Raw genomic sequence first — 14,795 nt, 5'->3', positions numbered from 1 at the left:
ATCCTGGTCCATGTTTCTAATTGAACCCCTTTTTGTGCTGGTTGATGTTGAGCAAGAGAAGGATGGAGAATGGGTTCAAATACGTTATTATGAGTATAATACTGCAGTGAAAATGTTACCAAAAATATACTCATCATGCAGATAAATGACACTTCTCTGTCTTTCACAGAGTATTATATTACTGGATTGTTGTTATGGCATTATTTTAAGGTTTAAATTGATGGAGCTTATTTTAATTTCTTCTCAAGATTTTACTCAAGTATTGTGAATAAGTCAAAAGTATCATCAAATAGAAGTAAAGTACCTCAAAATTGCAATCAAGTATAGTTTTTGTTCCACCATTATCCCATTTAGCCGTTATAACCTTATCAGCTTATGCATAAAGTTGTTATAATGTCTATTTACATTGAAAGACATTTTCATAATTTACTTTTTCATGTCTGTTTTACAGCTTAGAGTAATACATTGTGTGTAATAAAGATGAATTTAGTTTAAAATATCATTTAGGTGGAATTGAGTTTGTAAGAAGCAGAAGCAGCAGCATTTAATGAGTCTCTATTTGCAGGCTTTAATAATGTCACGTCTAAATGAAAATCAAACGTGGTGGTGTAAAAATGAACGCATTCACAGTAAATATGTGGGGTTTTTTGGCAGCAAAATGTATATTTGTTGAGAATAATAACAATATGTACAGTATATGTTTTCATGTTTCCTTAATTTGAGGCTGGATATGTAAAACATGAGCTAAAGAGACATGATATTGTATTATGGGTGGATTGTATTACAACTAGAAGCGCCACCTTGCTGATGACTCATCAACATGTTCAGTTGTACACCAGCATTATCCAATGTTTTTTTGTTTTTTTTTGGCACCACTCAAACACCTTCAGATTGGACTTTTTTCTCATGTTTTTCATTATGACAAGAACAAATATTTTCCATTTTGACAGATGAAAAAACATGAAAACCACACAACTGCAAATTTTATGGTTTAATACTTTGTGTTGTGGATTTCTTTGCAAGCCAAAGGTGTAAATTTCCTCCCTCCATCAAGCTGTCTTCCTTTCCTCCACCCTTGATATCAGTTGTATGTTTTGTTGTCATGATCAGCTGATGAGCAATTAAGACATTAAAGGTGTCTTTGTAACGTACTGTATATAATAAGTATTCTATTGTTAGGATGTGTGAACGCTGTTGCGCCATAATGTGCAGAAATGTAGTTGAGTAACATGAACTTGTAATGGTATTGGCATGCTGAAGACTCCATTGTAATGATATATATATATATATATATATTCTTTTAACACAAGTAGCCTCGAAGAAAACTATGAAATTGAATCTTTTTTCATAGATCACACAAATCAATATCAGATGCACAAAGATTCAAATGATATTGAATGTGCTGTCTTTGTAACACAGCTTTATAAGCATGTCAATTGTTTAGCTTAAGTGATATACTGTGTAAATAAAGAAATTGGCTGATACAACCTTATATGTGTCTGTATATAGTTTAATGCTCACTGACACGAAATGTTAGAAGCCAAGTCAATGCAAACACCATTAAATACACTGAAAAACATATAGAGCAGGACTCAGTATCAGGTGAGACCTAAGTGTGTTATTTTACTGTTGTTTTTGTTTTAAACAAGATGGGCCGGTCATTCTGGTTATTAATTAATCTGGTTATTCTTTAATTGAACCATTAACAGTGAAACACATGCTAGAGGCAGGAGACTGTATGTGCAAATCAATAGATAGATACTAAATGGATAGATGGATAGATGGGTAGGTAGGTAGGTATAGGTAGATGAGACGGCTGAGATATCCTTGATCATCTCATCTTCTCTCAGTGTGGAACAACCTCAGCTGTCAATACATACCTCCCACCTCACTACAAGTACGAATTAAATTAATTGTCAAGCTGAGTGAGGCCTTCCACTTTGCTCCAAACCCAAAGGACATCACCAAATGTCAACTATACCCTCAGATATACAGTTGTGTGAAAAAGTGTTTGCCCCCTTCCTGATTTCTTATTTTTTTGCATGTTTGTCACACTTAAATGTTTCAGATCATCAAACAAATTTAAATATTAGACAAAGATAACACAAGTAAACACAAAATGCAGTTTTTAAATGAAGGTTTTTATTATTAAGGGGGAAAAAAATCCAAACCTACATGGCCCTGTGTGAAAAAGTGATTGCCCCCCCTGTTAAAACATAAATTAACTGTGGTTTATCACATCTTTGGAAAGCTGAGTTCAATTTCTCTAGCCACACCCAGGCCTGATTACTGCCACACCTGTTCTCAATCAAGAAATCACTTAAATAGGACCTGCCTGACAAAGTGAGGTAGACCAAAAGATCCTCAAAAGCTAGACATCATGCTGCGATCCAAAGAAATTCAGGAACAAATGAGAAACAAAGTAATTGAGATCTATCAGTCTGGAAAAGGTTACAAAGCCTTTTCTAAAGCTTTGGGACTCCAGCGAACCACAGTGAGAGCCATTATCCACAAATGGCGAAAACATGGAACAGTGGTGAACCTTCCCAGGAGTGGCCGGCCGACCAAAATTACCCCAAGAGCGCAGCGACGACTCATCCAAGAGATCACAAAAGACCCCAGAACAACATCCAAAGAACTGCAGGCCTCACTTGCCTCAATTAAGGTCAATGTTCATGACTCCACCATAAGAAAGAGACTGGGCAAAAATGGCCTGCATGGCAGAGTTCCAAGACAAAAACCACTGCTGAGCAAAAAGAACATAAAGGCTTGTCTCAGTTTTGCCAGAAAACATCTTGATAATCCCCAAGACTTTTGGGAAAATACTTTGTGGACTGACGAGACAAAAGTTGAACTTTTTGGAAGGTGTATGTCCCATTACATCTGGCGTAAAAGTAACACGGCATTTCAGAAAAGGAACATCATACCAACAGTAAAATATGGTGGTGGTAGTGTGATGGTCTGGGGCTGTTTTGCTGCTTCAGGACCTGGAAGACTTGCTGTGGTAAATGGAACCATGAATTCTGCTGTCTACCAAAAAATCCTGAAGGAGAATGTCCGGCCATCTGTTCGTGACCTCAAGCTGAAGCGCACTTGGGTTCTGCAGCAGGACAATGATCCAAAACACACCAGCAAGTCCACCTCTGAATGGCTTAAGAAAAACAAAATTAAGACTTTGGAGTGGCCTAGTCAAAGTCCCGACCTGAATCCGATTGAGATGCTGTGGCATGACCTTAAAAAGGCGGTTCATGCTCGAAAACCCTCCAATGTGGCTGAATTACAACAATTCTGCAAAGATGAGTGGGCCAAAATTCCTCTACAGCGCTGTAAAAGACTCATTGCCAGTTATCGCAAACGCTTGATTGCAGTTGTTGCTGTTAAGGGTGGCCCAACCAGTTATTAGGTTTAGGGGGCAATCACTTTTTCACACAGGGCCATGTAGGTTTGAATTTTTTTTCCCCCTTAATAATAAAAACCTTCATTTAAAAACTGCATTTTGTGTTTACTTGTGTTATCTTTGTCTAATATTTAAATTTGTTTGATGATCTGAAACATTTAAGTGTGACAAACATGCAAAAAAATAAGAAATCAGGAAGGGGGCAAACACTTTTTCACACAACTGTAAATAACGTGTACAATCTGGTTTAAATCCTTTTATTTTCTTTCTTTCTTTCTTTCTTTCTTTCTGTAATAATGAAAATAATGATAAGTATTATTATTATTAAATAAATACATTTTTTTATAATATAATATAATATAATTTATATTGTATTATATTATATTATATTATATTATATTATATTGTATTATGTATCCATTCTGGTATACTGATATTAAAAGAATACAATGATTCTCTGCAAGAATAGTATTTTTTTATTTATTTGACACGTGATTAATTTTAGCCTAAAGGGCTTACTGGAACGGTCATTGAGATCCACACGCTCGACGATCATCCGCTCCTAGAGTTCGATTTATCTGCACGCAACTGGTCGTCTCTGATTTCCGGCTTGCACACGCTCCACAGCAGTAAACCAACGCACGTTACATCCACAGACTGCAGGCTACAACCGAGTAATACCCACAACCTACAGCCATGGCAGACCCAAGAATACGGCAAATTAAGATTAAAACTGGCATCGTGAGGAGGTATGGTTGGCTTTTTGTTCCAGTTAAACCAGACGATTTAGCATGTAAATAAAGCTAAGTACGTACAATAGCTAACGTTACGTTAAGCTAAGGCTAGCTAGCGAGCTAACTAGCTTAGCCGGACGGACAAGCCGGGCTCGGCATAGAACCGCGCGTGGAGGAATGTTTTGTCCGTTAGGGTTTCAACTTTACCCCGGTGCTTTGGTGCGGCCTGTGGTTAGTAAGCCGTCTTCTTTTATTGTGTTTTCAGTAGATACACTTCATCTTGCTCACACTTCTGGTGTGGTAATACAAGTGCATTTACCCAAAAACACAGCGTTGTACTTTAATAATATGTTATGTTGTGAGTTGCAGCGGTAGCTAACGTTAGTCGACTCATGCTAGCTTTTAGCTAGCTGGCTATCAAATTGCTAATAACATGTAGCCTCGTTTTTGGCTCGTCTGCTGCTTCTTTGTTTCTCAAAATGTAATGTATGCTAATGTAAGAGGCCATTAAGGTCCAAAAAATAAAACGTTTTTATATTGTTTACTCTGAAATGGTTGTAAATTTGACTTAAACACAGAGAAGCTTACACTGAAATATGACCGATGCTTTGGTTTTAATCTCTATAAAGAAAGACTTTTCCCATCAGTCTGAGCTGACTTTGCACATTTGTGGCGATGTAGGAAATGCCTGCGCAGTCGGATGACACAGCATCACATGTACTACTACTGTTATTGTGGTCTGTGGTCATCACAAGGATATTAATAGGATATTAACGACTGAAAATGTATATATTTTAGTATTACATTTCTTATTTATCTAACTTTTTCTTTGGTCACAGAAATCATTTCTTTTATCGGGGTATAACTTTAGTGAACCATGAGATTATATTTCACCCACTCAAGCTCTCGGCTATGTCTTTGTTAAGGTTTTATATTATAAAGATTATTAAGACATTTATATGTCTAATCTTGTACAGTCGGTATTCGTCAGATTCGGTTTGACTGGAATCTACAGATCCTGTGTCGATCAATACTCATAATACACTAGTATCAAAGCTTGGACTATTATATGTGTAGTAACAGAGGGGAAGTGATTGGAATAATAAAACTAATCCACCCACAATAGTGGTTAAAAATATGGGAAATGTAGTATAATTTCTAAGCTGATTTAAATCCGAAAAAGACTAAGCAAAGCTAGTAGCCAAGTGAGAGTTTGTTGTATTAGACCAGTAGCTTCACTTTAGATTTACTGGGACTAATCCTCAATAAATGCAACACGTAATTCTGAGTTTCTGCAAAAAGCAGCAACAGGAAATGTGGAGTTTGCTGTAAGAGCATGTTAACATTATAAAATCTCTCTCTTGTCCTTTAGGAGCACTTTGTCCCTGAGACACTCAATTAGTTTTTTCAACTCGGCCTTTTAGCTGTTTGAACAAAATGTCTGCTCTCTTACATTTAGACAGACGTGGAAATGTCTTCATATGAACCCTGAAGACTCTTAAAGCTGGAAAAGTTTTTCTCGAAAAACGATAAACTAACTTCTGTTCTTCAAACTATGTTACAAGGCTGCAGGTCTGTCTCTCTCTCTCTGTCTCTTTCTCGCTCTCTCTGTCTCTCGCTCTGTCACACATCAATTTTACTTTAAAATGAACACTTACAAATTAAAGTTTTACTAGATTATGGTACTAACGTTGGTCAACACTCGTCTCTCACTGTTTCGTTGTTGTCTGTTCTCAAACTCGTAGCTCTGCCGGGTGGCTGGAAGTCCCTGTCGTACTGGAGAACATTTATGCTTTTGTTCTTTTACAGTTTATTTGTGAATTTCACAATGGTCGTGCAGAACAAAGGCACAAACCGTGACTTCAATTGTCCGCTTCGTAGGGCTTATAACGCCGCTGGACACGCCGCTCGCGAATCACTCCAGTAACAGCAAGCTTCCTCCGCATGTCGGCAGTAGTAGAATTATGAAAATATATTGCACAATTTAACTGCTTCTAGTATAAACAAAGTCAGCAAGGCCGGTCATTTTTATGCATGTTGAATTAACCACTGGTAGTCGATCGACACGTCATGACTGCTAAAACCCGATACAGTAGCGAACACGGGTGTCTACGTCATCGTTTCCCCGTCCACACTACGGCTCGACCCCGACGTTCTCAAACTAACACGTCGTCGCTAACGTTTTCAAACGCCTCCGTTTTTGGGGTTCTAAGACTCCGAAGTAGTGCGGACGCTCGCCGTTAACGTAGCAAAGGATATGCGTTTAAAAATGTTAGTAGTGTGGATGTAGCCTATTAATAGAGTTGGCTTCCATTGTGAGCTAAATGTGTGGGGTAATGTGCTCAGGGTAGTAGTCTGTGTGATGGACCGGGAGTCTAATCCCCCCCCCCCCCCCCCCCCCCCTCCCCATCAGCGGCGATGGTGTAATGTGCTATCGATTGTGTTTTGATGAGGGTCAGATTACTAACAGGCTCCCCGAGGTGCTGATGATGATGCTGGCTGGATTTCCCACAGCGCATAATGTGTCCAGTGTAGGAAAACAACAGGACAATAGTGTACTTCATCAAGCAGTATTTCACCTCAATACTGTTCTGATGTTTTTAAGGTTAAATGTACTATTTAATACTGCAGATATTACACAAAGTACTGTTTTTACATGGAGCCTTAATCAAGCTGTTAGGTTTAAAAGAACAGACTGTCATCGCTTTCTGTCTCTTCATAATCTCACTCTTTCTCCTCCTCCTCCTCTCCTTCGTCTCTCCTCTTACCTTGCTCTCCTCCCTCCCTTTAGAGGAAGCCTGCCTGCTCTTTTAGCCGGGCCTATTTCCACTGGCTTTTCTGCACATTCCAGTCGGTGCTTTTTCTGCCCTAGCGAGGCGGATGCCCTTAATAAAATGACAACAGTAATTTGCTTTTGTCATTCCGGTCCCAGCACAGACTACACCGTGGCTCAAAAATACAGTGCTAGAGGAGGCGGCCGAATGTGTGTGTCGGCTGGCTCTAATTCCCTTTTTTTTCCTATTTTCCAGAGAGCTGCCTTTTCCATTAAGCCCGAGGTGGCAGGTCTATTTAAAAACCAGCCGCGACCCCACCCCTCATTCACACGGCGCTCCAAGTCTGGGAGAAATAAGAAATTAACATCAGGACTGGAAAAAAGGGAGGAGGAATGGACATTTTGTTATTAGACTGTCCTTCAGTTTTATTCAAATGATTCCAGCCTTCCTCCCTCCATCTTTTCCCCCTTCTCTTCGCCTCTAAACGGGCGACATCGCTCACTCCACGAGAGTGGAAGGCAGGAGCTGCTATTGCATATGGTGGCTGTTTTAAAAAGCTTCTTTATTAGAATGAGTAATTGATGTAAAATATGACAGAGTGCCGCTGGCTTCCTTCACTAAGCAAGGAGCAACACGGAGGGAAGGTCCTCCAGTAATGTTACTGATTAATGAAGGATCGCCCACTTAACGCACACGCAGCGGATTTTCATGAAAAATTAAACTTGTGTTGTCACTGCGACAGGCAGGCGCAGCCGGAAAAAGACGATTAGTTGTGAATCATTATCAATGGCGATATTTTCAGACTCCATTATGCCAATCAGGGTCGGAATCTGTTGAATATATTTAGTTCCATTTGGCCCGTAATTGATAAATAATCAGAATTTATCAATGTACTCGAGCCCATTTTCACTAACAATCAAGGAAAAGAGGCCCATTTACCACCTGACTTGGTCCAAATTAGGGACTAAATTGATGATCAATTAATGTGTGTGCGTGCGTGTGTGTGTGTGTAAAGGAGTCAGATAAGCACAGTGATAACGTCGTGTGAGCTGGAATGAATGATAGTTTGTGTAGCTGCTGTTTGTTTACTCAACACAGAAAACGTTGAGCACAAACTTTAACTTAAGTTGCATATCGACGTTACTCGACACTTAAAAAATAAAGAAATTCTGACATTTGTTTGAGTAATTCATTGGTAACAATTAATTAAATCAGAATTCAGTTTGCTATACAGTAGGAATGATAAAGAAAAAATCATTTTGTACTTTAAAAGTCTCTAAAAGAAAGAAATAATCAAATGATTAAAGTTGATGTCTCTAATTGTCTTTAGAGAGATTTTAATTTACTCTGGAAATTCCTACAATAAATAAACGTGAAAGTGATTTTATATTTTGTCTGTTTTATTGAAATGTAAATGTAATACTTCTGAATATTACTGTTAAATACTCGAAACAATTTGACAAATATCGCGTTGAGTTTATTGCCATTTCTCACAGTTTTCCAACCATAGTTACTCAGTTAAATGTGCCAAAAACCAACACCAATGAATCACGTAATTAAATAAATAGTTTAAAGATAATCCGTGAGAATGATCGTGAGTTGCAGCCCTAGATTAGACTGAATTACTAGATTCAGACTTTTAAAATAGTCTAAAAGGTATCCTAATATTCTTATAAATGTAACGGTATCTATGTGTAGTGTGTAATAATTAAAGCATGTTGTACAATTCTCAAATTACAAAAACTGAGAGGAAAATGTAAGAATATATATTACATTTTATCCCTAAAAGCTCAACTTTAGCACACTATAAACCGTGTTTTTGCTGAACTCGTGTGGTTTAGCGGCTCAACTTTGCCTCAGTGATGTAGAAGTGTACTCGAGCGTGTGTCAGTACACTGTGACATCACTGCAGGGTGTGTGAGGGGGTGCAGGTACCACATACTTTAAACCAGGGAGGGAACAAAGTGCAGATACTTTTGAATTGGCAGGTCTTTACAAAGAGAAAGCTGCATTTTTAGATAATATTTTTGTGTAAAAGACGAGGTTTGTCCGGAAAAACAAGCATATTAACAATTTATTAAAAAGTATTTCAGTCAGATATTCAAAGACAGCTTTAAGATATGCAAGCACACCCCATCCTGAGTTGCTTTAGATCAAAATACACTGTGTATATATATATAGTGTGTGTGTGTGTGTGTGTGTGTATATATAGTGTATCTGAAGCATTATTGGATGCCGGTACTCTGCGTAGCAGCAGCAGTGAGGAGGACTGATGTGTTCGCTGGTTGTTATTGAGGTGTGTATCTTGCCACCCTGCGGGAGATGATCTCACCGATGGAGAGAATAAAGATGGATGGCTCTGTCTGTGAAAAGGTGACCATCGCATGCTACCGTGTCACTGCCTTTTAACTACTAGAACTGTCTTCTGCAGGCTGGCCAAAGAGAAGGTTTCGTACCAGACCGAGGCGAAGCAGCAGGAGGAGAAGGTGGAGCGTCTGAAAGCGGAGGCAGGAGACCCGTATGTCATCAAGAAGCAGGTACGTAAGGGGCTACATTTGGGCTTCTTTGAGACCGTACGATAGCGGCGCAACGGATCATAAAACTCACGGATCGGATCAGCACAAAAGAAAAGATCGCATATTTTACTAAATATCGGTGGATAACGATCGTCAGTAAAACTTTATTTCACTGTGATGATTAACGTTAAACTGTTATTAATCCGCGGTTCACATCGGATCGACAATGGTCCCGTTACACGACTACCGTACGACAATTATGTGTCTTAATTCAAAAAAATCTTTCCATTCATCACGGACAGTTTTCCTGCGCTCTCAGCCAGTACGTGACGAGGTTTTGCTCTCCCTTATAGTTCGGAAGTGAATTCTATCTTCTTTCGCGTAATGAGGTCGGTCCACGGTGATAATGAAGAATTAGGTTTTGAGAGGAGAACCATTAGTGATTTTGTAATCTGCTTGATGCAGATGTAATTATATCATGTTACTTTAGAGGAGTTTGATAATTACTGACATGCTGGTGATTTAGTGTCCCTACCCTCTCATTGTCTCTCGCTGGGCCTGCAGCCCTCCATCATTTATGAGTGCATTACGTTGCTAGCTTGCTTTATGTCTTGATAGCATCTTAAACACTTTATCTGTTCGTGGAGCATTTTTACACTTTTACACGTTTTCTTTTTCTAACTTTAAAACTGAAATGCAGAACAAAAACGATCTAATTTCGTACAGTATTTTCAGCCGTGTCGTGGCTCCAGGGATGTAAATCACTCTTCATCATTTTGGTGCAGACTGAAATATCTCCACAACTATGCGATGGACTGTCATGAAACTTTGTACAGACATTCATGGTCTCCAGAGGAAGAATCCTGGTGACTTCGGTAATTCACAGATTTTGTCCTCTAGTGCCACCATCGGTTTATGGTTTTGATTGAAAATTCCCAACAACTGTTGGGATGGATTGCCGTGGAGTTTGGTTCCGACGTTCATGTTCCCCTGAGGATGAACTGTAACCACTTTGGTGATCCTCTGACTTCTCAACCAGCACCATCATACTTTTGTTTGAGTGAATACTGTACCTGCCAAAGTCAGTCTCAGCTGTACTTTGTTTGAAGTGCTAATTAAGAAATGTTAGCATGCTAACACGGTAAACTAGGGTGCGTTCCAAATCGCCTACTTTTTGACCCGCTTGCTCATATGTCCACGGCTTCTGTCACAAAGGATTGTGGGTCTGAATAGCCAGAAAAGGCATGCTGGCCATGCTGCACTTGACATACTATTTTTGGTACATACTAAATATTTGTCTGGCATACTAACTAGTACGGTAGTATGGGTATTTGAACGCACCCAGAGGTTATACATGCTGAACATCAGCATGTTAGCATTGTTATTGTAAGTAGTGTTAGCATGCCGTCGTTAGCATTTATAGCTTTATGGGTCCCGGTTGATTTCGGATTTTTCCCTTCTAGATGTTCCTGGCAGGGTTGGAACCGCAGAGCCGGCAGGCAGCGCATCTGATCTTTTTTTATTTTTTATTTTTTACTGGTATAGCATTAGAATTCCGTGTGTGTTTTTGTTTTGTTCATTCACAGAGCGGCGGCTCGGGCTGAGCAGCAGGCTTGGCTGGCGTTAAATGGGAGAGATTGGGAGGCCAGATGGATTATGGTTGGAGATGAGAGGTCTGAGGCAGGATGGATTAGAGGTTTTTATTTTAATGGAATCAATACGCTGTAAGTGTCATCTTTATCCAGCGCTGATGGGATCATTCCACTGCACTGGGAGGGCACCGTGACTTTTCTCTGTTTCAGCACTCACCTTGTCATATCCAGACGGCCAACCGGCTCCACTAGTTGTCTTTCGGCGTGTCAGTTAGTCTGCGTACGAGTTCACCCGACCGCCCGTTGGTGTGCACGTCCGTGTAATGTACACGTGTGTAACTGCGTCCGTGTTGTGACTCGACAGAGGGGGCTCGGTGAGGAAGCGTCTGTCAGCGAGTGAGTGTGTCTGACAGCGTTAGCCAGCTCCTCTCTGCTCTTTAGGGGGCCAGCCGCGGCTGTGAAAGTTCCCCCACAGTTTCACTCCAGGCGTAGTAATACCGCTTTACGCCTGATCACAGCGCCCTCGGCTCGGGGGGCTTCTTCATTTATCCAGGTGTGTCAGTCAGAATCGAGGCGGTCGATAACTCAATACCATATTTCATACCGCCGGCTTGTTTGGAGGTGTTAAACCGCAGCGCAGTGCGTGCGGGACACCCTGCATGTTAGTGCCAGGAATACAACGAAATGCAGCCAATGAATATGCCTGTTTCTAGCTGTTTAGATTAATGTTCTTTACTTGTTCACTGATGTGTATAAAGTCTAATTTCTGCACATGGTGACGGCACTGATGTGGTCTCTTGTGTGGTTTCAGATCGAGGTTTTGCAGGAGTCCCACATGATGGTCCCAGACTGCCACCGACGTCTGACCGCAGCCCACGGGGATCTGTTTCAGTTATTAGTAAGTAAACCTCCCAACAGGACAAATGTGTATTGATGAGACTCTCAATCCATTTATTTTGTTGCTGTTACTGTAACTAATTTACGGCCTTGTTGAAAATACATGGTGTGAGATGATAAGAGACACACGACAACAATAACAATCTATTTATCAGAAAGAAAAATAGCGTAGCTTAACACAAAATGGGTTCCTTTCCCTGCCATCGAGCAGTGTACCTTTTTTAGTCCTTTTAGTTTCTGTTGTATATCTGAGAGTAACTGAATCTGATCTGGAACCAAGCTGGTCCTCATGGCTCATTTGTAAGTAGGAGAACGTGGGCTTCGCTCAATATTTGACTGAACAGAACCTTTGTTCGTTAGCGGTGCTGCTAACGTTACCGTCCGTGCTTCAAAATTATACCATGATATAAATGTTAGGCCATACCACAGAGGGGGGGTTGTGTGTGATTTCAATGAACTGCTCCAAGTATCACACGTTACACCAATTAACAGTATTTCAGTGTAAGCGTGCCCAGCGTGCGTCTAATCCCTTCAGGACTTCAGTTGATGTGGTGAGAAGCAAACATAAGCATGCGAGTCTCAGGGTCATCTCAATTAATGCTGCTGGTGTGTGTCACTCACATGAGGGCGGAGGGAGCGAACCCTTATCACTCCTCACTTCCTTCTTCCCTTTCAGACAGACATGCACACGCTCATCACAGCTCATTAGCAGCGCTGTCACTTTGGGTGACCACCGCAGGAACTCACACTCTCTCTCACTCTCTCTCTCTCTCTCACTCTCTCTCTCTCTCTCTCTCTCACTCACTCAGACTCACTCGCTCACAGTCACTCTCACACTCGCTCACAGTCACTCTCACACTCTCTCACAGTCACTCTCACACTCACTCACAGTCACTCTCACACTCACTCAGTCACTCACTCACAGTCACTCACTCACACAGTCACTCTCACTCACTCACACTCACTCACTCACACTCACTCACAGTCACTCTCACAGTCACTCAGTCACTCTCACTCACTCACTCACAGTCACTCTCACATTACATTACAGTCATTTAGCAGACGCTTTTATCCAAAGCGACTTACAATAAGTGTATTCAACATCGGTTTTCGAGAGAACTAGTCACCAGAAGTCATAAGTGCATCTCCTTTCCTCAAACAAGCATCTAAGAGCATAAACCAGAGCCAACGTACAGTGCAGAAACAAACGAATGCAATAAGTGCCACAAACTAATATAAAAACAATAAGTGCAATAAGCTAGTATGAATACAATAAGTGCTAAGTAAGTGCTAAGTAAGTGCTAAGTAAGTGCTAAGTAAGTGCTAAGTAAGTGCTAAGTAAGTGCTAAGTAAGTGCTAAGTAAGTGCTAAGTAAGTGCTAAGTAAGTGCTAAGTAAGTGCTAAGTAAGTGCTAAGTAAGTGCTAAGTAAGTGCTAAGTAAGTGCTAAGTAAGTGCTAAGTAAGTGCTAAGTAAGTGCTAAGTAAGTGCTAAGTAAGTGCTAAGTAAGTGCTAAGTAAGTGCTAAGTAAGTGCTAAGTAAGTGCTAAGTAAGTGCTAAGTAAGTGCTAAGTAAGTGCTAAGTAAGTGCTAAGTAAGTGCTAAGTAAGTGCTAAGTAAGTGCTCTCACAGTCATTCTCTCACTCACTCTCTCACTCACTCTCTCACTCACTCGCTCACTCACTCGCTCACTCACTCTCTCACTCACTCTCTCACTCACTCACTCTCTCACTCTCTCTCTCACTCACTCTCTCACTCTCACGGACTCGTACCGTAAATCTCACTTACGTGACACTGACTGAAATGCGACCTCTGGCTTTAACTTTGTTTTATGACGACATCGACACTTTTTGTTCAAAAAGAAGTTGAGGAGAATTGCGGATTAATTGTTAAGTAACCGTAATTCCTCACTTTTGTGTGTAGGAGATGGCAATGAAACTGTGTGTGTGTGTTTGTGTCCTTCCAGGAAACAGAAGAGGATTTGGGCGAATCAGAGGAGTACAAAGAGGCTCGAAACATATTGGACTCGGTGAAGCTTGAAGGATGATTTCTGATCTGTTTCTGTTCTCACTGTGAGATTCACTCGCTTCTTTAATGTTCATTCCTTTCGTCGGACCCGCTTGGAGACCGTTGAGGGCGAACTGAATCCGCCCAGAGTCTCCGTTGTTGATATTATTTTCTACTGTTTACCGTTAACGTGTGATCACACTCGATGAAACACTCGGTTTATCACAGAGGAGGGTTTATCTTTCTGTTCGTCACACTGAAACACAATCTGGACTTTAAAAGACATAATTAAACACACGCACGCATGTTTGTCTTTTCTGCAATTATAACCACTGTGGGTCCACTGCTGGATTGATTTGAAGTGGGAAGGCTTTACACTGAATGATGTAAACAGTAAAAAGAAAAAGAAAACTGTAGTTATCCATGTTTACCGTAATACCTTTCAGAATGATTCCTTTTTGTATGTAAAGAGCCGCTTACGCCTGCAGGGCGTTTATTGGCTCTAACCTTAGCTGACGATGCATCCCAGAATACTAACCAAAGCTGCAAGTAGCGATTATTTTCATTCTTTCGATTAATCGTGTCTGAAATGTCATGAACAACTTGTGTGTGCAAAACACAAATATATTCAACTTACAGTAAAAGAAACAGAAAATAATCATATTTGAGGAACTTAAAACAATGAATGTTTCTTCTTTTTTTTTTTTTTATCAATTATCAAAATTGTTGGAATGTAATTTTCTTTCACTCTATAACTGGTGAATAAACTGATGGATTCAGCTCCTAACTGTTGGATTTATTTGAGTCTTGTAGAGAGCAGTGGAATGGAAGCCTGCAGTACAGAGTTGTTACTTTGTCAGTTTAAAAGACAAACGTCGGTT

General features: G+C 40.3%; 1 protein-coding gene across 1 annotated transcript; it reads left to right on the top strand.

Moving 5' to 3' along the window:
* The first annotated feature begins 3,987 nt into the window (after positions 1–3,987).
* On the top strand, positions 3,988–14,701 carry tbca (tubulin cofactor a). Its single transcript, XM_076079419.1, has 4 exons — positions 3,988–4,146; positions 9,337–9,442; positions 11,825–11,911; positions 13,874–14,701. Exons 1-4 carry the CDS (start codon positions 4,094–4,096, stop codon positions 13,952–13,954), a joined length of 327 nt encoding a protein of 108 aa, XP_075935534.1. The 5' UTR covers positions 3,988–4,093; the 3' UTR covers positions 13,955–14,701.
* Positions 14,702–14,795: the final 94 nt, after the last annotated feature.

This window comes from Anarhichas minor, unplaced genomic scaffold, assembly GCF_050575085.1.
Source record: "Anarhichas minor isolate MPS153535 unplaced genomic scaffold, ASM5057508v1 ptg000002l, whole genome shotgun sequence".
Lineage (NCBI taxonomy): Eukaryota > Metazoa > Chordata > Actinopteri > Perciformes > Anarhichadidae > Anarhichas > Anarhichas minor.
The sequence above is the reverse complement of the archived record's forward strand: the minus strand, read 5'-3'. Positions and strand labels throughout refer to the sequence as shown.